The 21,346-nt window shown below is 48.4% G+C and overlaps 2 protein-coding genes across 7 annotated transcripts; one reads left to right on the forward strand and one right to left on the reverse strand.

Annotated features, from left to right (window-relative positions):
* Positions 1-738: 738 nt before the first annotated feature.
* On the reverse strand, positions 739-15,695 carry GNGT2 (G protein subunit gamma transducin 2). 5 transcript variants are annotated; one of them, XM_060203687.1, is made up of 4 exons: positions 5,173-5,251; positions 4,619-4,667; positions 1,440-1,539; positions 739-1,009 (listed from the first exon to the last, which is right to left on the reverse strand). In XM_060203687.1, exons 3-4 carry the CDS (start codon positions 1,521-1,523, stop codon positions 884-886), a joined length of 210 nt encoding a protein of 69 aa, XP_060059670.1. In that variant the 5' UTR covers positions 1,524-1,539; positions 4,619-4,667; positions 5,173-5,251; the 3' UTR covers positions 739-883. The 5 variants fall into 5 exon arrangements, with proteins under 5 accessions (XP_060059670.1, XP_060059668.1, XP_060059669.1 ...); XM_060203685.1 differs by lacking the exons at positions 4,619-4,667; positions 5,173-5,251 and adding an exon at positions 15,671-15,695 and having other exon boundaries at positions 1,440-1,544; XM_060203686.1 differs by lacking the exon at positions 4,619-4,667 and having other exon boundaries at positions 5,173-5,301.
* Positions 5,255-21,309, forward strand: ABI3 (ABI family member 3). 2 transcript variants are annotated; one of them, XM_016189350.2, is made up of 8 exons: positions 5,255-5,566; positions 14,958-15,125; positions 15,982-16,158; positions 18,894-18,979; positions 19,152-19,247; positions 19,421-19,569; positions 20,533-20,670; positions 20,945-21,309. In XM_016189350.2, the coding sequence occupies exons 1-8, from the start codon at positions 5,450-5,452 to the stop codon at positions 21,106-21,108; spliced, it is 1,095 nt and encodes a 364-aa protein (XP_016044836.1). In that variant the 5' UTR covers positions 5,255-5,449; the 3' UTR covers positions 21,109-21,309. The 2 variants fall into 2 exon arrangements, with proteins under 2 accessions (XP_016044836.1, XP_007525696.1); XM_007525634.3 differs by having other exon boundaries at positions 5,265-5,566; positions 19,418-19,569.
* The last annotated feature ends 37 nt before the right edge of the window (positions 21,310-21,346 follow it).

Genomic DNA, 21,346 nt, shown 5'->3' on the forward strand with positions numbered 1-21,346 from the left:
CCAGGGAGTCCAGAAGTCAGTCTCCTTCCTTGTACCCCCAGCCTCAGCAGGTTTCAGGCTTCCTCCTGCCAGTCAAATCAGTATCTTCAAAGGCTTGTGTCCATCCTGAGCATCCAAATAAACATGCTTTTCTTTTCTTTTTTTTAGCCACAGCACTGTTCAGCTCTAGCTTATGGTGGTGTGTTGGATGGATCCTGGGACTTTGGGGCCTCAGGCATGAGAGTCTCTTTGCATAATCATTATGCTACCTACCCCCTACATTTCACATTTTCTTTACTGGACCCCAGTAAAGGAGCCCTGTTAACCTTGCTCATTCTTCTCTCCTGGTGCCCACTTCATAACAGATGTTCCATAGCATGAAATAAATCAGAACTTTACAATCTTTTTTTTTTTTCATCAGACCATCTAGGGTGATTTCAGTTACTAGGAGAAGGCCACAGGACAGGATATTGGATAGGGGAAAAATAACTGCCTTGATTTTCATCATCAGCTGAAATTACTCTGAAATGCTTGCTCATGGGAGGAATGCAAAGGGCAGAGGGGAGGAGCTCCAGGAGGAGGTCCTGAGCACTGCCTACTAGGTATGGGGCTTTGCAGACACACCACACAAGATGCCAACTGCTGACCCAGGGAAGGTTTCCACACAGTGTTTCCAAGTGGGTCTGTGTTGCCCAGTGGGTGGAGACAAAGGGAGGAAAGAATGTCGGTACAGTTAAGGAAGAAAAAAAAAAATCCACAATGTGTGCAACCAGGTAGCTTTACTCATTCTGTGACCAAGCAAAGGTGAAGATTTGCTGGCCCTGTGGGTGCCCCAAGACAGGGTGCTGGGTGAGGAGTGGGGCTGAGAAGGGGTAGACCCTCAGGGTGAGGGGCTCTGGGGCCATCAGCTTATCATACAGCTGCCTTTCTCCTTGAAGGGATTTTTGTCCTCCGGGATGCCTCTGAGAAGAGGGTCACTTCCTGCTTGGGCCTCCACGTAATCCTTGATTTCCTGTCCTGTCTTGGAAATCTACAAGAAAGTCAAGTATGATTCCAACCTTATTAGTTGCTCAGGACCCATGACTTGGTCCTTCCCAGGAATACAGGCTTCTGGGCAGGGTGAGGACAGAGGCCAAAGAGAAGGAGAAGCCAGGGGCAGGAAGGTTTAAGAGGGGTGTGAGTTTCTTGGCCAGAGCCACCTAGGCCAACTTACTTGGGAGGGATGCTTGGCTAGACCCAGAGCAGAGGCAGCCCTCCAGTCTGTAAGGCTTTCTCCCCTTTCTCCCTCCCACCTGCCAGGGGTCACAGCCTCCTTCTACATCATACCCAGTCCCAAAGCACCTGTCATTGCTCCAGTAGCCCTAGAGTCAGTCCAATACCCCTTTGTCCCTCACTTTTTCCTTTGAAGAAAGGGACAGGAAGAGAAGAAGAGGGAGCACTGAGGGGAGAGGGCTACTCACAGGCAGCCTTGGGTTCTTCACTTCCTTCTTGAGCTGCTCCACCTCCAGCTTCAGCAGCTCCTTCTCGCTGAGGCCCTGGGCCATCCTGCCCTGGAGAGACCTGGTCCGGAAAGAATTTCTTCCACAGCTAAGACTGCAAGTCCTCTGCACTCTCCACACACAGGCTTCTCCCTTCACCTCTCATCCCTCAGTCAACACCTCCATTGCCAATTTTTCACCACCTAGTAACTGCCACCTCTCCTGGACCCTAAACTCCCAGATTGACAGGGGAGGCACAAACTTTGCTCTTGGGTAAAGACCTGCTTGTGGAGAAACAGGAGTTAGGGCATGGGGAATGGAGGGGAAAGGGTTTCTGCTTTCTTTTTCTCTTTTTCTTTTTGAAGAGGTAGGTCTTCACATAGGTACAATTTCACCACTCTGGGGTGGCTTTTTCATTCAGAAAGAGATGGGGGGGGGGGAGTGAAGCAAGGAGGGAGGGAGGGAAGGAGAGAGAGAGAACAGTATAGTACTCAGTACTATAGTCCCTCTCCAGTGGTACTGAACTTCTACTTGTTGATTTCTCCCTCTGTCTCTCTCTCTCTCTCTCTCCTTCTCTCTCTCACCTAGAAAGTTCTTTCACTGAGGAAGGTTTGGGCAGTATAGTTATTGCTCCACATGATGACATGTATAAAAGTTTCCTTTCTTTCCTTTTGCTCTCAAGTCCTGTCAGGGGAGTAAACCTAACTGGCCAAGAAAGGACCTTCAGGTGGTCCGGGAGGTGGTGTAGTGATTAAAAAATACTTTGGACTCTCAAGCATGAGGTCCTGAGTTCGATCCCCAGCAGCACATGTGCCAGAGTGATGTCTGGTTCTTTGTCTCTCCTCCTATCTTTCTCATTAATAAATAAATAAAAATCTTAAAAAAAAAAAAAAAAAGAGCCTTCAGAACCTGCCAGACTCCAGCCCTGACCACAAGTCCCAGCTCTTCTGCTTCCTCACTGTGTGGCCTTGGGCAAGTTACTCAACCTCTGATTTTACTCATTTGCAAAATGGATATAATAATAACACCTATCTTAAGCAATCATTATACAAAAAAAAGGCATATAAAAACTAGAGAGATATTTATTTATCAGAAATTCAACAGGTGGGCTGCTTGCCTCACCATGTTCTTGACTCAGATTTGAGCCCCCAGCACCAACAATAAGATGCCATGTCACTGGAGAAAGATCTGGTGTTATAGCATCTCTTTCTCTCTCCCTTTCTGCTTCCTCTCTCTGTCTCTCCATCTCAATGAAAAAGTAACCCAGAAGTGTTGAAGTCATATTTGTATGAGGTACCATCTCCATCCAAGAAAATGCCGAGCAAATAGTCTAATACACTACCTGGCACACAGTGAACACTTAGTGCACTTCTTGTTATTATTTTAAATATTATCACAACTGCTGGTGTTATCATTATCTTCACCATCACCACTGCAGGGTGATCAGGAAGACCTTCCTGGTTCCTAAGTCAGTGATCTAAGATGAAATCCCAGTCCAGGACCGCCTCTACCCCACTCACCTGTCAGGAAAGAGCTTTCACTTCAAGTCAACTTGTCCTGGACTCAGACAAGGTGGTATCTGAGCCTCCTAACTCCTCATCTGCTCTAAGACTTCAGATAAAGCAGATGGTCTGGGGGCCTAAATCTCTAAAGCCTAAGCTGATCACAGGCTCAGGGTCCTAAGTCCATCAACAGCCAGAGTCACCAGGCCCTCACTACCACCAAAGCAGTGGTGCCCTGCCCTGCCCTGCCCCCGACCAGACCACTGAAGTCACCCTTCTGTCTTGGAGTTGCCATGGTTCCTCTTTCCCCATTTCTCACCCTCTGGCCTGGCGTGTTTCCCTCTCCCTGCCCTCTCTCCTGTGCCTTCTTCTTCCGTATCTCTGGGGCTGCTCTTCCCACTGGGGCAAATCACAGACCAGCTGCTTCTGCTTCTTCTTCTTCTTCTTCTTCTTCTTCTTCTTCTTCTTCTTCTTCTTCTTCTTCTTCTTCTTCTTCTTCTCCTCCTTCTCCTCCTTCTCCTTCTCCTTCTCCTTCTCCTCCTTCTCCTTCTCCTTCTTCTTCTCCTTCTCCTTCTCCTTCTCCTCCTTCTCCTTCTCCTTCTCCTTCTTCTTCTCCTTCTTCTCCTTCTTCTCCTTCTTCTTCTCCTTCTTCTCCTTCTTCTTCTTCTTCTTCTCCTTCTTCTCCTTCTTCTTCTTCTTCTGCTTCTTCTTCTTCTTCTTCTTCATCTTCTTCTTCTTCTTCTTCTCCTCCTCCTCCTCCTCCTCCTCCTCCTCCTCCTCCTCTTCCTCCTCCTCCTCCTCTTCCTCCTCCTCCTCCTCCTTCTTCTTTTATGCCTCCAGGGTTATTGCTGGGGCTTGGTGCCTGCACTACAAATCCACTGCTCCTAGAGTCTTATTTTCCCCCCTTTTTTGTTGCCCTTGTTTTTTTTTTAATTGTTGTTATTATTATTGTTGTTATTGCTGTCATTGTTGTTAGATAGGACAGAGAGAAATCAATCGAGAAAGGAAGGGAAGATGGGGGGGGGTTAGAAAGATAAACACCTGCAGACCTGCTTCACTGCATGTGAAGCAACACCCCTGCAGGTGGTGAGCCAAGGGCTTGAACCAGGATTCTTCTGCCATTCCTTGCGCTTTGTGCCATGTGTGCTTAACCTACTGCATTACCACCCGGCCCCCAGACCAGCTTTTAACACAAACACACACTCTGAATGCTCCCTCCTGGTATTTTTACCCCGCCATGGGAGTCCCATGATGTTTTCTTTCAAGATTCTTCTACTTCAGTCTTCACTCATTTAGAAAAAACATCCCCCATGCTTGGGGTGCTGTGTGAATTTGCCTTCATGCCTCCCTTAGCCCTGGGGATGGGTCTCCCCTATCAGTCCCTGAACAAAGGGCCCAACTCCTGATCTTTCTCTTGGTCTCCGTTCAGCTACTCAAGGGCAATGCTATTTAACAGACACTGGGCTGCTGCTCAGTTGATATCTGTCTAGTGACAAAGAAACCCTCCAAGGAGCCAATGCATAGGGATCTGTTTGGTCATCAAGGGACCTTCCTGCCTCTAGGATGATAGGTGTGGCAGGAGGGTGGGGGAGGAGGCCCAGACTCCATCTTAAACTCTCATCCCTGGGTTTTGTTCCGGCAGGAAACCCGAGCACATACCTTCTGAGGCCACTGAGTGCTTTGTCCACTGCTGCCTCCTAAAAGCAACCTGTTTGTCTGGAACTTGAACCTGGTCCTCCGCAAAGTCAAGTCCTTTCTGTTGTCTACTCTGAGTGTCCCACCCTACCCTCAATCAGCTTCATCCTATCTTGCCTCCATCAGGCAGAGGGCTGGTATACCAGCTGTCCATTACATGCAACCCTTCAGAGACTCGAGAGCCTTTTCTGAGAGACTTCTGGCTGTGTCTCTCTGTGTCCAAGCTGATTCCTCCCACTGCCTCATCGGCTGTTTTCCATTGTTGCTGCTTCACCACCCATTGGCTCTGAGCATGACTGGTCTCCACATCCTATCCACCCTCTACTCCATCCCTTGGTGACTCATCCCTGAGCTTCCCAAGGAAGCCCCCACCCTCTGCCCTTTCCTCCCCTCCCCTGAGTGGAAAATCCATCCCCATCACCCAGATTAGGCCTGCCCCCTTCCTCCTCAGCCTCCTACCCCACCCCCCACCCAACAGTTTCCTCTCCAGGCCCAGGGAGCAATCACAGCCACCAGACCTTGGTTTCCTCTGCTGGGAGAGATAGGGGGGCTGGGCCCCCAAAGGGGCCCCTGGCTTCCCCCTTCCTCTGGGCTGGGAACAGAGAGGCGCAGGGAGCAGGAACTGACTTCCTCCTGTCCCGGAATGAGCATGCATGCCCTTTGCAAGCGGGTCTGGGTCTCTCACACAGAGGAAACCAAAAGTGGTGAGAGGGAGGGAAGGCAGAGCGGCCAATCAAGAGCAGGGTGAGGTGCAAAACCAGCAGGCTCCCCAGGGAGCCAGCAGAGCTGGGGGCCATGGAGGAGCTACAGCAGTTACAAGAGTTTGAGATCCCCACAGGACGAGAGGCTCTGCGGGGCAACCACAGCGCCCTGCTTCGTGTTGCAGACTACTGTGAGGACAACTATGTGCAGGTAGGCGAGTGGGCTAGGCCCCCACACACCGTTCCCCAGGGGCCACAGCCGTCCTCAGAGCAGACTGTGGGAGCCATTCTCACAGGTGCTTGTCCTGGGCGTTGCCTGACGAATCCTCCACCTCCGGCCTCAGCTCGATCCTAGCCCTTCAAACTTCAGCCTGACCCCATGTTGTGCCCCCGTCTTCCCCAGAGTCCCAGAGGTGTCTGGGCAGGCTGTACCACTGCCTCTTATTATCCCACCTCAGCTTCCACCTAGCCCCCAACTCAAATCCCCAGGCCCGATGATGAGTCCTCACACATACATGGGGGGTGAGAGGGCTGGAGCTCCACTGTTTCATTTTCATGCTGGCACTAAATGAGGTTTCAGAACCTCCCAAACATTTTTGTGACGAGAGAAGCCTTCCCTTAATAGTTGAGGGAGAATGAGGAGAAATCAGAGCAGGTTGGTTAATGACACAGAGGCAGGGGGCTGAGTAACATGACTGCTGGGAGCAAAAGAGACAAGGAGAGTGGGCCTGGGGTGTAGCTCAGTGGTAAAACACAGGTCTGATGTGCACAAACAAGACCTTGGGTTCAATGCCACACACATACACACACACACACACACACACACACACACACACACACACACACGAGTGATATATTTTAGAAGAGTTTTCTGAATTAGATAGTGGTCTTGGGACACAGAGAGCAGGTCAAGACAAAAGGTGCCGGGGACACTTGATGGTTAGGAGGATCTCTGTTACTTTATTAACCTCCTGGCGACCCTGAAGGCATTAGCAGCATTCCCATTTACAGACAGGTGAGGTGGCAGTGGCCGCTCCAAGAGCCAGCACCAGGTCAGATCTCCTGACCTCTCAGGCCGGCTCCCTCCTCTCTTCCTTGCTGCCTCCTTGACCTGCTGCCTGGCTGTTTCAACTGTTGTTCAATTACACCCTCTGACCTCTGCTGTCTTAAGAGCTACAGATGAGCCTGACTCCCACTGGGCAAAGCTTTCCATTTCTCACCTGCTCTAATGGGACGGTGAGAAGAGGAACAGAGAGCTCCTGGAACAGTCTGGTTCTCAGGCCCTGGGAGGATTACTTTGTCTTTTCAAGGGATAGTGGCAGCTTAAAGTCATCAATGATACCAACTGTCAAAGTGCTCTACAGCCTAAGTGGTTGTTTCTTGTTGTGGCTGTGATGGTTGTTTAGTGTAAGGGCTCAAACCCCCAGGGCTTCAAATAGGCAAAGTATTTGTTTTGCCATTGAATTTTATTCTATTATTGTTATTTTAAAATCATTGATTTATTTCATATGAGATAGAGAAAGTGTCACATGAGAGAATAAGAAAGAGAAAAGCCAGAGAGCCACTCTGGTCCGTGAGAACTAGGAGCTTCAGGCATGCAAGTCCTGTGCTCTGCCACTTGAGCTGTTCCCCAGGACTCACCACTGAGTCACATCACTGACCTTCGCACCCTCGCTTTGAGCAGGTGTGTTAGCACAATTTCTCCAAGAAGAAGAAGAAGAAGAAGAAAGGTGTTTTTATTGTGCAAAATGCAAGGACCGGCATAAGGATCGCTTTATAGGCGTTGAAGCAGGTCTGCGGTGTCTTTCTTTCCCCCTCTGTCTTCCCCTCCTCTCTCCATTTATCTCTGTCCTATCCAACAACGACATGAGTAATAACCACAATAATAACTACAATAATAAAACAACAAGGGCAACAAAAGGGAATAAAATAAATATTAATAATTTTTTAAAAAGATGTTTTTATTTATCTATGAGGGCAAGATGTTTTTATTTATCTAGAGAGAACTAGAGCATCACTCTAGCACATGTAATGCCAGGGATGGACTCTAGACCTCAGGCTTTATCTGCTGTGCCGCCTCCTGAGCCTCCTGCATCGTCTTTTAATTAAAAAGAATTATTTACTGAGGGGTCAGGTAGTGGCACACCTGGTTGAGCACACGTGTTACAATGCGCAAGGACCTGGGTTCAATCCCCCAGTCCTCACCTGCAAGGGGAAAACTCTGTAAGTGGTGAGACAGTGTTGCAGGTGTCTCTCTGTCTCTTTCCCTATCACCCATTTCCCTCTCAATTTCTGGCTGTCTCTATCCAGTAAGTAAAGATAATAAAAAAAATTTTTAAAAATTAAAGAATTGAGACTGGCAAGATAACGCACTGGGGAGAGTGACTACTTGGCCATGAGCAAGGTCTAAGTTTGAATGTGGCCCTCAACACACTGGAGTAAGCTTTGGTGTGGTGTCTTTGCCTTTCTCCCTTTGTCTGCCTCACTGCCTCTCTGTCTTTTTTTTTTTTTCCCTCTACCTGGAAAAAATCAGCCCAAAGTGGTGAAACCCCACTGATAACAAAACAAGCAAACAAACAAAAAAAAATACAAGCAAACAAAATAGCTGATTTAATGAGCGAGAGAGACCAGAACACTTCTCCAGGATATATGAGGCCCTGGATCAAACCTGCTCTATTCACTGCGCCCCCTCCCCAGATGCTATTGTTGCCTTCTTTTGTCTTTACTCCAGACCTTGCATGGAGCGTCTCTCCCACTTCATGTTGGGAGGCTGGGGTCCTAAAGGATAACCTAAAGGTTATCTTTCTTTCCAGGATCTCCAAACCCTTAACTCGGACTCCGGAGTCCAAAGGGACAATGTCTATCTGTGTCGATGCTGAGATGGAATGTGGCTCCTAAACCAGCCCTGTTCTAGCAGCACCCACACACACGCTCCTCTCAGCCTTAGGCTCAGAAGCAGAACTTCCACTCCTTCATTAACCTGTGCACAGCCCCAAGCACTGCAGCCTCAGCAACACACACTGAGAACCCACAGGATTTGGGGTCACAGAGGCCTGACTCCAATTTCCAACTTGACATCCTCTTAACTATAGGGTCTATAGTTCCTCCCTCATTGTATTCTATCCTATCCTGTCCTGTCCTATCCTATCCTATCCTATCCTATCCTATCCTATTTATTTGATAGAGTCAGACAAAAATAGAGAGGGAAGGAGAAGATAGAGAGGGAGAGAAAAAGAGAGACACTGTAGCACTGCTTATGAAGCTTCCCTTCTGTAGGTGGGAACTGGAGGCTTGAACTCGGGTTCTCGCACATTATAACATGTGTGCTCAACCAGGTGACCCGTGCCTGACCCCTTCATTTTTTTTTTTTTTTTTTACCAGAGCACTGATCAACTCTGGCTTATGGTGGTGTGGAGATTGGACTTGGAACATCAGAGCCTCAGGCATGAGAGTCTTTTTGCATAACCATTATGCTATCTACCCCCACCCCTTTTTTTTCTTAAATATGCATTTATTTACAAATTATCTATCTGCCTATCTATCTACCTATCTATCAGTCTGCCTATCTATCTATTTATCTCTAGCTCTCTCTGACAGAGTTCAGAGCACTGCTTAGCTCGGGTATAGGGTGGTGATGGAAATTGAACCTTTAACTTATGGAGCCTCAGCCTGCAAATTGATACTCTTAACAGGCTGAGCTGTCTCCTAATTCTTTTTTCTGTATTTTATGTATTTATTGATTTTAAAAAAGATAAACCCTATAGTGCCACTCCAGCATACATAGTATCAGAGATCAAACCCAGACTTCCAGGCACGCAAGGTCCTGTGCTCTGTTGAGCCATGTCCCTCTGATTTCACAGTGGTCACACAGGTAAAATGTGCTAGTATATTAAAGCATCTAGTCCAATGTCTGGTCCTTAAGAAGGGCAGAAAAAAATAGCTATTTCCACTGTTACTGTTATTATTAAAAATGATGAAAGGTGGTGTATTGCACCAAAGTAAAAGACCCTGGGGTAGGTGGGGGGGAGAGTACAGGTCCAAAAAGGATGCTAGAGAACCTAGTGGAGGTTGTATTGTTATGTGGAAAACTGAGAAAAGTTGTGCATGTATTTACTATCAAATGTAAAACATTAACCCCCCAGTAAAAAAAAAAAAAAAAAAGGTTAAAGGGGGGCCAGGAGGTAGCGTAGCAGGTTAAGTGCACATAACACAAAGCGCAAGGACTGGCATAAGGATCCGGGTTTGAGGCCCTGGCTCTTCACTTGCAGGGGGGGTCACTTCACAAGTGGTGAAGCAGGTCTGCAGGTGTCTATTCTTCTCTCTCCCTCTCTCTGTCTTCCCCTCCTCCTCTCCATTTCTCTCTGTCCTATTCAACAACAATAAACAACAAAAGCAACAAAAGGGAAAAAATAGCCCCCAAGAGCAGTGGATTCATAGTGCAGGTACTGAGCCCCAGCAATAACCTTGGAGGCAAAAAAAAAAAAAAAGATGAAAGATGTATACAGTCAAGGAAAACTGTTTCTAGCCTGATGAAGCAGCCCTTTTAAGAATCCCCAGGGCAGGAGTTGGACGGTAGAGCAGTGGGTTAAGCGAAGGTGGTGCAAATTAAGGATTCCAGTTTGAGCTCCCAGCTCCCCACCAGTAGAGGAGTCACTTCAGAAGCAGTGAAGCAGGTCTACAGGTGTTTATCTTTCTCTCCCCCCTGTCTTCCCCTCCTCTCTCCATTTCTCTCTATCCTATCCAATGAAGATGACATCAATAACAACAACAGTAATAACTATAACAACAAAACAGTAAGGGCAACAAAAAGGAATAAATAAATATTTTTAAAAAATACCCAGGGCAACAGAACCCCTCTACAAGATGGGAATCCCTGGACTTCTACTTTAAAAAATTTTGCTGTTGTTGTTGTTTATTTTATTTTAATGAGAGGTGCAGAGAAAGAGAGAGAGTAGAGAGAGAGTCCAGATCACTACTCATCTCTGGCTTATGTTGGTGCAGGGGATTGAACACGGGACTTTGGAGCCTCAAGCATGAAAGCATTTTGCATAGCCATTTATGATATCTCCCCAGCTCTTACTTTTTAAAAAAAATATTTATTTATTTAGGATAGAAACAGAGAAATTGAGAGATAGAATGTGAGAGAGAAGGCGGGGGGGGGGGGTGTAGATAGTGTAATGGTTATGCAAAGAGACTCTCATGCCTGAGGCTCCAAAGTCCCAGGTTCAATCCCCCGCACCACCATAGGCCAGAGCTAAGCAGTGCTCTGGTGTTTCTGTCTCTCTCTCTCTCTGCATCTCTCTCAAAAAATAAATAAAAATAAGTAAACACTAAAAAAAAAAAAAAAAAGAATGAGAGAGAGAAAGAGACATCGGCAGCATTGTTTCATCGCTCATGAGGCTCCCCCCCCTTGCAGGTGGGGCAAGGAGCTTGAACCCAGGTCCTTGCACATTGTAACATGTGTGCTTTTCTGTGCACCACCACCTGGCCACTCTACTTTAAAATATATATATGAGGGGGAGAGTACAGGTGCAAGAAGGATGACAGAGGACCGAGTGGGGGTTGTATTGTTATATGGGAATCTGGGGAATGTTATGCATGTACAAACTATTGTATTTACTGTTGAATGTAAAACACTAATTCCCCAATAAAGAAATTTTAAAAATAATAAAAATAAAAAAATATATATATATGAGAAATGAGAATCAGAACATCAGTCTGGTAGATGGGATGCCACCAGGCATCAAACTCAGGCCCTCATACTTGAGAATCTAACACTTTTTTTTTTATTTATATTTTTTAAATTTTTTATATTTATTGATTTTCCCTTTGGTTGCCCTTGTTTTGTATTGTTGTTGTAGTTATTGTTGTTGTTGTCATTGATGTTATCATTAGATAGGACAGAGAGAAGTGGAGAGGAGGGGAATACAGAGAGGGGGAGAGAAAGACAGACACCTGCAGACCGGCTTCACCGCCTGTGAAGCGACGCCCCTGCAGGTGAAGAGCCAGAGGCTCGAACCGGGATCCTTACGCCGGTCCTTGTGCTTTGTGCCATGTGCGCTTAACCTGCTGCATTACCACCCGACTCCCTCTAACACATTATTCACTACCCACCACTTCCCAGGTCTTTGGACTGCTACTTCTCTCATGCAGAAGACCAACTAGTAGATCACACAACCTTCCTTGGCCTCTCTGAACATCTATGGGGAACAAAAGTCTGGGAGGAGTTCAGGGAACTTCTCACAACTGCTCCTAAACACGGCCTGGTTCTCACAGGCTCTAGCCTTCCCCACCCCAACCCCCTCTAGCCCCTCCCTTTACCCCAACCAGGTGTCAGGAAGCCCATGGGGAGTGGGGGAGGGCAGGCCAGGGACAACTGCAGAGTTCATGGTCAGGGTCCACTGAGTTTACAGACAAGGTGATTTACATGATGACTGAAACCTTTGTCCCTAACTCTGGGCTAAGACCAAAGCCAGAGCTCAGTAAGTGTCCATGCTCTACTCTCTGAAAACTGGACCCAGGCAGACTTTTTTTTTTTTCTTTTTGGGCTGATAACTCCACCTGCTAGTCCAGGGAAGGGACAGGAAAGGGGAAGCAGTTAAGACAGTGGAGTGGAGACCATAGCAGTTGTCACTACTCTGTGCTGGGTCTCATTTCCTCGCCTGCTAGAAGGAGGCCTAGAAGAAGATGGACTATCTTTCTGATTTTAGAGTCCTAGATAGACTTATTTGCCTTTTCAAGGCTCTTGGTTACAGATGCTGATGAGATACAAACTTCATGCAAATGAGCTTCTTTTCTCTGTGGGACAGAAAGGCAGGGAGAAGGGAATTTGAGGAATAACCTCAGGAAGGGCTGCCCAGAAGGTTCTGTACCTGCCCTTTGGCTGAAACCTGGCACAGGCTACACAGGAGACACCCAGGTCTCTCTCAGCACCCTGCTCGGGCAGTTCTAGGACTGTAACCCACTAACAGGCTCTGAGAAACACCCAGGGGGACTTAGCCAGGAGACCTTATGTGCAGCCTTGCCTCTCAGTCCTCCAGCTTTCCCCACCTTGCCCTGAACCTGCCTCTGGCCCCACAGGGAAAGGTACAGACTAAGTGCAGAACTCCATGTCCCCAGCTGAGATGAGGAAGCTGCCTGGGTAAACAGATGACCAGGAAAATGTGCTCCAGTCCCCACGGGCTGACCGGCTGACCAGGGACTGAAAAAAAAAAAGAAAACAAAAAAAAGACCAACTGCCTCAGCCACTTTCCCACTGACTGGCAGTGTGAGGCTGAGCAGCCCCTGGCACCATGCCTGGCATGCGGAGGGAAGGTGCTCAGCGCTAGTGTCTGGGCTCACATTCTGCCCATCAGTTAACCCATGCAAGCATTTTAAAACTATCATCTCTTGTTGAACACTTTTCTAGGACAGGACATGCAATGAAGCTGACACACGGCTGCCCTCACAGCACTGGCATTTCAGTGTGTGTGTGGGGGGGAGCAGTCTAGTGACAAACCATAAAGTAAATCGACAGATCCTTTCTGATAGTTCTCAGTGCTCTGAAGAAAAGCAGACAGGCGAATATGCTAGTTAGTCAATACCAAATGGGGTGAGGAAGTCTTTGTGTGGTGAGGGACAGTTTCTTTGAGAAGCTGGGACTTAATGATAGAGTTCTAGAAAGAAGTATGGTGAACACAAAGGCCCTGAGAAACAATATTAGCTTGATCAGGAGCAGAAACCAGATGCTCCTGTAGCTGGAAGGGTCAGGAGAGAGGATTGGAAAGGGATGAAAGGTAGCAGCCAGATGTGTAGGCCCTAGGTAGGCCATGACTAGAAATGTGGAGTTTTTTTTTCCCCCTCAGTATTTACTGAGAATCTATTGGAGGGAATGATGAATGGAGCCATTCCCCTCTGGATCCCAGTTTTTCCTTATATATTTAATGGACCAGAGCGCTACACAACACTGGCTTCTGGTGGTGTTGAGGAATTAGAAACATTTAAATGGACCAAATCATTGGTTTCCAAAGACTAGCCTGCAGACAGAAGCTACAAGAATCACTCGGGTGGGGATTGTAACTCAGTGGTAGAATTCATGCTTTTCTTGTGTGCGGTCCTGAGTCTGATTTCAAGTACCAAAAAAGAACAAAGTCATCCAGAAGGCCTTTATGAGCCCTATCCCAGGGAAGTCTGGTTAAACTTTCTAGGGTGGGGGAGGTATCATAGACTTTTGAGCCTGAGGTTCCAAAGTCCCACGCTCAACCCCTAACACCACCATAAGCCAGAGTTAAGCATTGCTCTAGGGAAAAAAAAAAAGGACAAGAAAAAAAGGCTGGGGTGAAAGTCATGCTTTTAATATATATTTTTTCATTTAGTATTAGATATAGACAGAGAGAAATTGAGAGGGGAAGAGGATATAAGGAGAGAGACAGAGAGACACCTATAGCCCTGCTTTACCACTCGTGAAGCTTTCCCTCTGCAAATGGAGACCAGGGCCTTGAACCTGGGTCCTTCCTTCTGCACTATAATGTGAGCACTTAACCAGGTGCACCACTGCCTGGCCCCTGAAAGTCAGGCTTAAAAAAAAAATTCTTTATTGGGGGATTAATGTTTTACAGTCGATAGTAAATACAGTACTTTGTACATGCATAACATTTCTCAGTTTTCCACATAACAATACAACCCCTGCTAGGTCCTCTGTCATCCTTTTTGGACCTGTACCCTCACCCCCACCCACCCCAGAGTCTTTTATTTTGGTGCAATACACCGAAAGTCAGGTTTTTAAAGGCTCTGCTCAACTCTGGGTTAAGGCAGTGCTGAAGATTGAACCTGGGACCTCTGAATTTCAGTCATCAAAATGTGTCGTGTAAACCACTAAACCACTATGCTGCTTTTCCACCCTGGTTTGTTGATATGTTTTTTTTTTTTTTTTTTTAAGATTTTATTTATCTATGAGAAAGACAGGAGGAGAGAGAGAACCATATATCACTCTGGCACATGTGCTACCGGGGATTGAACTCGAGCTCTCATGCTTGAGAGCCCAAAGTTTTATCACTGCGCCACCTCCTGGACCACTGTTGATATGTTTTTCCAGGCCTTTTTTTTGTGTGTGTGGTTAATTGTGGCTTACATGATTATAAGATTATAGGATACAGGGTGGAGGGTAGATAGCACAGTGGTTATGCAAACAGACTTTCATGCCTGAGGCTCCAGAGTTCCAGGTTCAATCCCCCGCACTACCATAAGCCAGAGCTGAATGGTGCTCTGGTTAAAAAAAAAAAAAGATTATAGGATACAGTTACACACTGCTCTCATCACCCAAGTTCTGTGCCCCCACTCTGGTTGGTTGACTTTTAAATTTGAGAATATCTCCTCCAACCAGTATTGCCTTCTTCTTTCCTACCATTGACCTTTTAACACTCCCCCTCCCCCACAATAAAATAAAATAAAAATGTCCAGAGAAGGGTGTTAGGTTGGAATTGCATCTTAATTATTTGAGGAAGGGTCTTCTTCAGATATCTAAGGGTTGCCACCCTCTCTCAATTCAGCCTTGACTTTCTTGTGTGCTCTCCCAATCCCACCCATGGAAGGTACCACTCAGGTCAGAGCTGTGTGTCTTTCAGGCCACAGACAAACGAAAAGCATTGGAGGAGACCATGGCATTCACCACCCAGGCACTGGCCAGTGTGGCCTACCAAGTGGGCAACCTGGCCGGGCACACGCTGCGTATGTTGGATCTGCAGGCAGCCGGGCTACGGCAGGTGGAAGCCCGTGTGAGCACGCTGGGCCAGGTAAGGATGCTGGGGATCAGCACCTAACACTCTAACCCCTCTTGGACACAAGGCCACCATCAAGCTTTCTGTACTTCTTATCTCCGTGGCTATGTTTCACTGCTGGACCTGGGAATGTCTCTCGGATTTCTACATTGCTAATAAGCAGGCCTTATGGCGCTTAACTGCAGAGTACAGGAAAGAGGCTGATGAAACCTGTTTCCATGTAAACACAGGCAGTAGCTTCATAACGGACTGGCCCCAGAAGGCTTGTTTGGCAAGGTCATCTTCAGTGCTGGAAGCACTGCCACGCCAGGCAGTGCCCCCCACCCTGTAGCACACACACCCTCCTCCTTCCTTCCTGTATCCTTGGCCAGGGAGTCGCCCCATAAAGCACGAGTATGGGTCCACTCATGAGCCCTGGCAGGCCCAGTGTGGGGGGCATCTTTTCTTCCCGGCAGACTACAGTTCCCACCCTCTCTGGGCTGTGGGATTCTCCACAGAACCTTCCCAAGAGGAAGTTACTTAACGGATCCCCCTACCTTTACAGCACCCCCTCTGCTTACCAGACGTGGTGCTTCAGCCTCTTCCCAGAACTTCCAGGGATACAGTGCTTTCTCTTTTCCTTTTGTTCCTGCTCAGCTAATAATAATCCTTGTTCTCTTCCACCAGGAAGTTGCTCTAAAGTGGCTCCATCCTTCCCCAATTACTCTTTTTTCCAAAGGCTATGTGGCCTTGGGGACAAAAAGTTTCTCTGAGCCTCACTGCTTCCAATGGTCCCTACTCCTCTCCCCAAAATATCTAGCCCCTACCTCTCTTACAGGGAAAAGCACTGTACAGAGATAACTTCCTTGTCACCTCAAACCTTGTCCTGCAGATGGTGAACATGCATATGGAGAAGGTGGCCCGAAGGGAGATTGGGACCTTAGCCACTGTCCAGCGGATGCTCCCCAGCCAGAAAGTCATTGCCCCTGAGAGCCTGCCTACACTCACGCCCTACTACAGGAGACCTCTCAACTTCAGTTGCCTGGATGACATTGGCCATGGGATCAAGGTACAGAGTGGGACCCCCTCCTCCTTCTTTACAACCTACCTTCTTCTGCTTCCTTATTCCTTTCTTTGCAGGCCTTTAGTTTTCTTGACCTTACCAGTAGCCTCTTCCTCTTCTCTCTTCCCACCCCATAGAATTCCATCACACAAGAGTACTTTGCCTAAAAAAAATTATATATGCATAGAATCAATTCTTATTAAATATATATTATTGTATATAAACAGAAATTGAGAAAGGAAGGGGAGATAGAAAGGGAAAGAGAGTGGTCCAGGAGGTAGCACAATGGATAAAGCATTGGACTCTCAAGTATGTGGTCCCAAGTTCAATCCCCAGCAGCACATGTACCAGAGTGATGTCTGGTTCTTTCTCTCTCTCTGTCAGCCTATCCTTCCCATAAATAAATAAAATCTTTAAATAAAAAAGAGAGAGAGAAAGAGAGACACCTGCTGCAGCCCTGCTTCACCACTTGTGAAGTGTCCCACCTGCAGACGGGGAGCAAGGGCCAGAACCTAGGTCCTTGTGCACTGTGATGTGTGCACTTAACCATGTGTGCCAACTTATGCCCCCCCCCCTTTTTTTTAACCAGAGCACTGCTTGGTTCTGGTTTATGGTGGTGCTAGGGTTGATCCTAGTCCCTTAGAGGCTCAGACAATGAAAGTTTTTTTTACATAACAGTTATTCTATCTCCCTGGCCCCTTCATTCCCCCCCCCCAACCTCCCCCTTGCTCTGGCTTGACTTTCTCAGGTAGAGATATATACACACACACCACAACAATGAAATTTCCCTCATAAGTAATGCACTTTTGTGGGACCAGGGTCATATGCAATTGCAAAGCAGACACCTTCTATATGAACTATCTCAGTAATTTCAGCTCCTTCTTCAAAATCCTTTATGACTGCCCCCTGCCATAACTGACTTTAACCCTGCTCTTAGATGATCTCTGAGAGTGACAGCTGAACACATGCGGGCCTTGTGGGTGCTGGGTGTATGTAAAAGGGAAGAGGGGGAGGAGGGGTGTCAGGGTGTGCATGAGAATGGCTCCCCAACCACATGAGAACAGCAACTTCCTCTGTCTGGGGGTTTGAGGTCATTGCACTGAGCAGTCACTCCAGAGCAGCTGTTGGGTGGGAAGGGATGCAGCCTTTCAAAGAGGACATGAATACCGGGGGTGGGGGGGTGGTGTGGATTTTTCTTTTTCCTCGGTCTATCTCCTGAGAAGTGGGAGAGGACACACACCTCTTAACTTGCTCTGTCAATTCCTGTCTCCAGGCCCCAGCAGTTCAGGTCAGATAAATGCCCCCCTGCACCTAAATTATATCTTGAGGGGACAGTGAAATAGCTCACCTGGGAAGGCACTTGCTTTGTCATGCGTGCAACCCAGATCTCGGTACCCGGTACAGCACACGGGAGTATTACAGTACTGAAGGAAGCTCCTGTGTTATGGTGCCTTTCCCTCTCACTGTCTGAAAAAGAAGGCCTTGAGCAGCAAAGTTCCAGCAACAACTTAAATACATTAGCAATGCTTTGTTATCTTTAATGGACTACATCCCTCCCTCTCCCCCTAAATGTAGTGAAAGTATATGTTCCCTCTTTAGATACCAGGCCTCCCACTGACTAAATTCTTTTTATGGTCCAACTTGAGCTCTTCATGTGTGAATTTGAGTCTCATTTGTTTGCTTTAGTGAAGTCTAGCAAACACAGACTCCTCTTTTTTTCTCTCTTTCTTTCAAGAGATACACATGCATGGCTGCTTCACCATTTGTGAAGTTTCTCTCTTACAGGTGAGGACATGGGGCTTGAACCCGGATCCTCATGTACTGTAATGTGTGCGCTCAACCAGGTGTGCCACCACCAGGCTCTTGTGGACCCATTTTTAAGGAAATCCGTTAACAGAAGTGTTTTCTCTTTCAGTTTTTTAAAAATTATTATTTACTGGATAGAGACAGCCAGAAATCGGCGGAGGTAGATAGCATAATGGTTATGCAAACAGACTCTCAAGTCTGAGGCACCATCAAATATCCCAGGTTCAATCCCCCGCACCATCATAAGCCAGAGCTGAGCAGTGCTCTGCTAAAAAAAAAAAAAAAAAAAAAAAAGACAGCCAGAAATCGAGAGAGAAGGGGCAGATAGAAAGGGAGAGAGGAGAGACACCGGCAGTTCTGCTTCATCACTGGCAAAGCTTTCCCCCTGCTGGTGGGGAGGGGGGGCTCCAACCCAGGTCTTGTGACATGTGCGCTCAACCAGGTGCACCACCACCTGCCCCCAACAGAGTTGTCCTCTTGAGGGTTTCTACCCCCTGTGTATTAATAAATGCCCTGTTCCTCTCTGTCCTGAACTCAAAGCCAGTTCCTCAGGCCTGCGGGAAAGCTGGATGGGACATTCTAAATGTGGTGGTCCACTTCCCCTACTCCCATCTCAGTCCATGCTGGCATTGGAGTCTGATGGGTATTAGAGGACACTGGGGTGGTGGTGGGATGCTCTGGGGCGGGGTGGGACGATGGACCCACTTGGCAGCTGAGGCTGAGCAGAGGAAGTGGCCGCGAGTCTACGCAGCGAGCAGCTAAACTTCCGCGGGGGCCCTGCACCCTGGCTGTCAGCAAAGGGGGCGCGGTTGGGAAGTGGAAGTGGGAACTTACTGGGCCCACTCTCTCTCCCGCCTCGCCCCCGTTTCCTCTCCGGGATGGGGGGATCGGTCCCCCTGAGAGATGTCAGCCGCGCCCCCACCCCCACCCCGCAGGATCTGAGCACGCAGCTGTCCCGAACCGGGACCCTATCTCGCAAGAGCATCAAGGCTCCCGCCACCCCGGCCTCCACCACCCTGGGGTGAGACTTTGCCTCTGTCCAACCCGCCCCCCTGAGTCCTGAATCTCCCCCATCCGAGCCTCCACGCCCCGCGCCAAACTTCCTCCTCGGCTAGCTCCCCCCACCACCCCGCCCCCGAGCCCAGCCCCGCTGCAGCTCAGCACCTTCCTCCCCGTTCCCCCCCTCTCCCCAGGAGAGCGCCCCGGATCCCAGAGAAGGTACAGCTGCCGATGGTGTCCGACGGCAAACTCTCCGCCGCCTCCTCCGTTTCTTCCCTGGCATCTGCCGGGTGAGCCCCACGAAACCAAATGGGGGTGCGGTAAATAGAGACTGAGAGTGGTTCCCTGCCAGCGGGCAACTGGGGTGGGGAAGGCTCAGGTCGCGCGGACAGCCGAGAGGTGCTAAATTCTGGACGTGTCACCCAGCCCAGCGAGTGCTTTTTTCTTCTCTGGTTTTCAGCAGTGCCGAAGGTGTTGGCGCAGTCTTCCCGGCTAAAGGGCAAGCTGCACCCCAAACCCTGCCTAGCTCCTCTGCCCCACGTCCTCCACCTGCCCCTGCCGACTTCTTCCTGCCGCCTCCTCCGCTGGAGGAACTGTCCCGGCCCCCACCGGGTAAGAGCTCCGCCTTCTCCTCCTCCCTGCTGGGTGGCGACTAGAGCTGCCTCCCCATCCCTCAGGGATCTGGTGAGCCCCTCAGCAGACTTTGTCCAAGAAGTGGGAAACAGGAGATGCGGGCGGAAAAGGAAAACGCTGGTATACCTGAGGCGCCAAGGTCCCAGGTTTAATTCCCAACACCACCATAAGCCAGTCCGTCAGAACTCCAGTGCTCTGGTTCTTTGCGTCTTCTTTTTTTTTTTTTGCTTTATCTGATTAAAATTATAAACTTTAATTTTAAAAATTTACTTTGGGTAATGAGAGTAATTGAAAGGGAAGGTGGAAATGGGGCAGAAATAGGGCAGCTCTGCTCCATTATTGTGAAGATTCCCCCTAACAGGTGGGGTCTGTTATTAAAATATACTTAAAAAATAAGTGGCACTTAGTGCCCCCTTAGTACTATTGATGCTTCCTGACCATCCACCGTCTCCCTCTTCTTTTTCTATTTTCTACCAGAGCACTGCTCAGCTCTAGTTTATGGCAGTGCTGGGAATTGAACCTGAGATCTTGGAGCCTCAAACATGGAAGTTATTTGCATAACCATTATAGTATCTCCCCAGCCCCCAGCCATTATCTTAAATCTGACAATCCTGGTCTGGAGAGCTAGCATAGTTTTTGTTCTAAACAACTATAGTGCCTGAGACTCTGAGGTTCCACATTCAATCCCTGACACCACTGTAAACCAGAGGAGAAATGTGCCCTGGTGAAAATTTAATCATCCAGCAGGGTAATGTCTCAGCTGGTCCTTTGCCACATTTACAAACTTTTTTTTTTTCTAACCAGAGCACTGTTCAGCTCTGGCTTATGGTGGTGTGGGGGATTGAACCTGGGACTTTGGGGCCTCAGGCATGAGAGTCTGTTTGCATAACCATTATGTTATCTACCCTCTGCCCATTTACAAACTTTCTATTCCCCTCCCAGCCCCAGAGCTGCCCCCACTGCTGGACCTGCCCCCTCCACCACCACTGGAGGTAAATGAACTGGGGCTTCTGCCTCCACCCCCACCAGGCTTTGACACAGATGAGCCCAGCTGGGTCCCTGCTGCGTACTTGGAGAAAGGTACTGAAGGGTTCCAGATCCCAGGACCAGGGTCCCCCTTCTTCAAATACATAATCACCCTACATTTGCTGATGAATGGGTCAAATGTCCCCCCAGAAGGGGGCTTAGAACCAAGCTGAGAAGATAGGCAGCCTAACTGGCATTGCAATTATCGGAGCCCTCCCCTCCTTGCAGGCTGCTCCCTTCTGTGCTCCTTTGAAGCCACAAGCAGGTTCCTGCCACTCCAAGGTGGGGCAGGAGACCTCTCACAAGATTCTTCCCTCTCATCCCACAGTGGTGACACTGTACCCGTACACACGTCAGAAGGACAATGAGCTTTCCTTCACTGAAGGGACTATCATCTGCATCACCCGACGCTACTCCGATGGCTGGTGTGAGGGTGTCAGCTCCGAGGGGACTGGCTTCTTCCCTGGGAACTATGTGGAGCCCAGCTGCTGATAGCTCTTGACTTTCTGGCTGATGACCCAGACTCTGCCCAGAGGGAGCCTCCTGAGCCCCAAGCTAAAGCCAACTCTAAAGCCAAGGCTGCCCACCTCTTTGACTGTGTTCCCCCCCCCCAGCTGGATGGGAAGGGCTTTTGAGGGTAGAAAAGAAATGCCCAGAGAGGTTTGCTAAGGACTGGAAAGAACTGTAAACCAAGCAATTCGGTGATCTTGGTCTTTATAAGACTCCAGCG

Source organism: Erinaceus europaeus, chromosome 12, assembly GCF_950295315.1.
Source record: "Erinaceus europaeus chromosome 12, mEriEur2.1, whole genome shotgun sequence".
NCBI lineage: Eukaryota > Metazoa > Chordata > Mammalia > Eulipotyphla > Erinaceidae > Erinaceus > Erinaceus europaeus.

Excerpts from the sequence above, each read along its gene's own strand:
- ABI3 (XM_007525634.3), top strand. The coding sequence starts at position 5,450 with ATGGAGGAGCTACAGCAGTTACAAGAGTTTGAGATCCCCACAGGACGA. Across the intron at positions 19,248-19,417 it reads TCTTCCCTGGCATCTGCCGG|CAGTGCCGAAGGTGTTGGCG; the intron begins GTGAGCCCCACG and ends TCTGGTTTTCAG. Across the intron at positions 19,570-20,532 it reads ACTGTCCCGGCCCCCACCGG|CCCCAGAGCTGCCCCCACTG; the intron begins GTAAGAGCTCCG and ends TTCCCCTCCCAG.
- GNGT2 (XM_060203685.1), bottom strand. The coding sequence starts at position 1,523 with ATGGCCCAGGGCCTCAGCGAGAAGGAGCTGCTGAAGCTGGAGGTGGAG. Across the intron at positions 1,010-1,439 it reads TGAAGAACCCAAGGCTGCCT|ATTTCCAAGACAGGACAGGA; the intron begins GTGAGTAGCCCT and ends ACTTTCTTGTAG.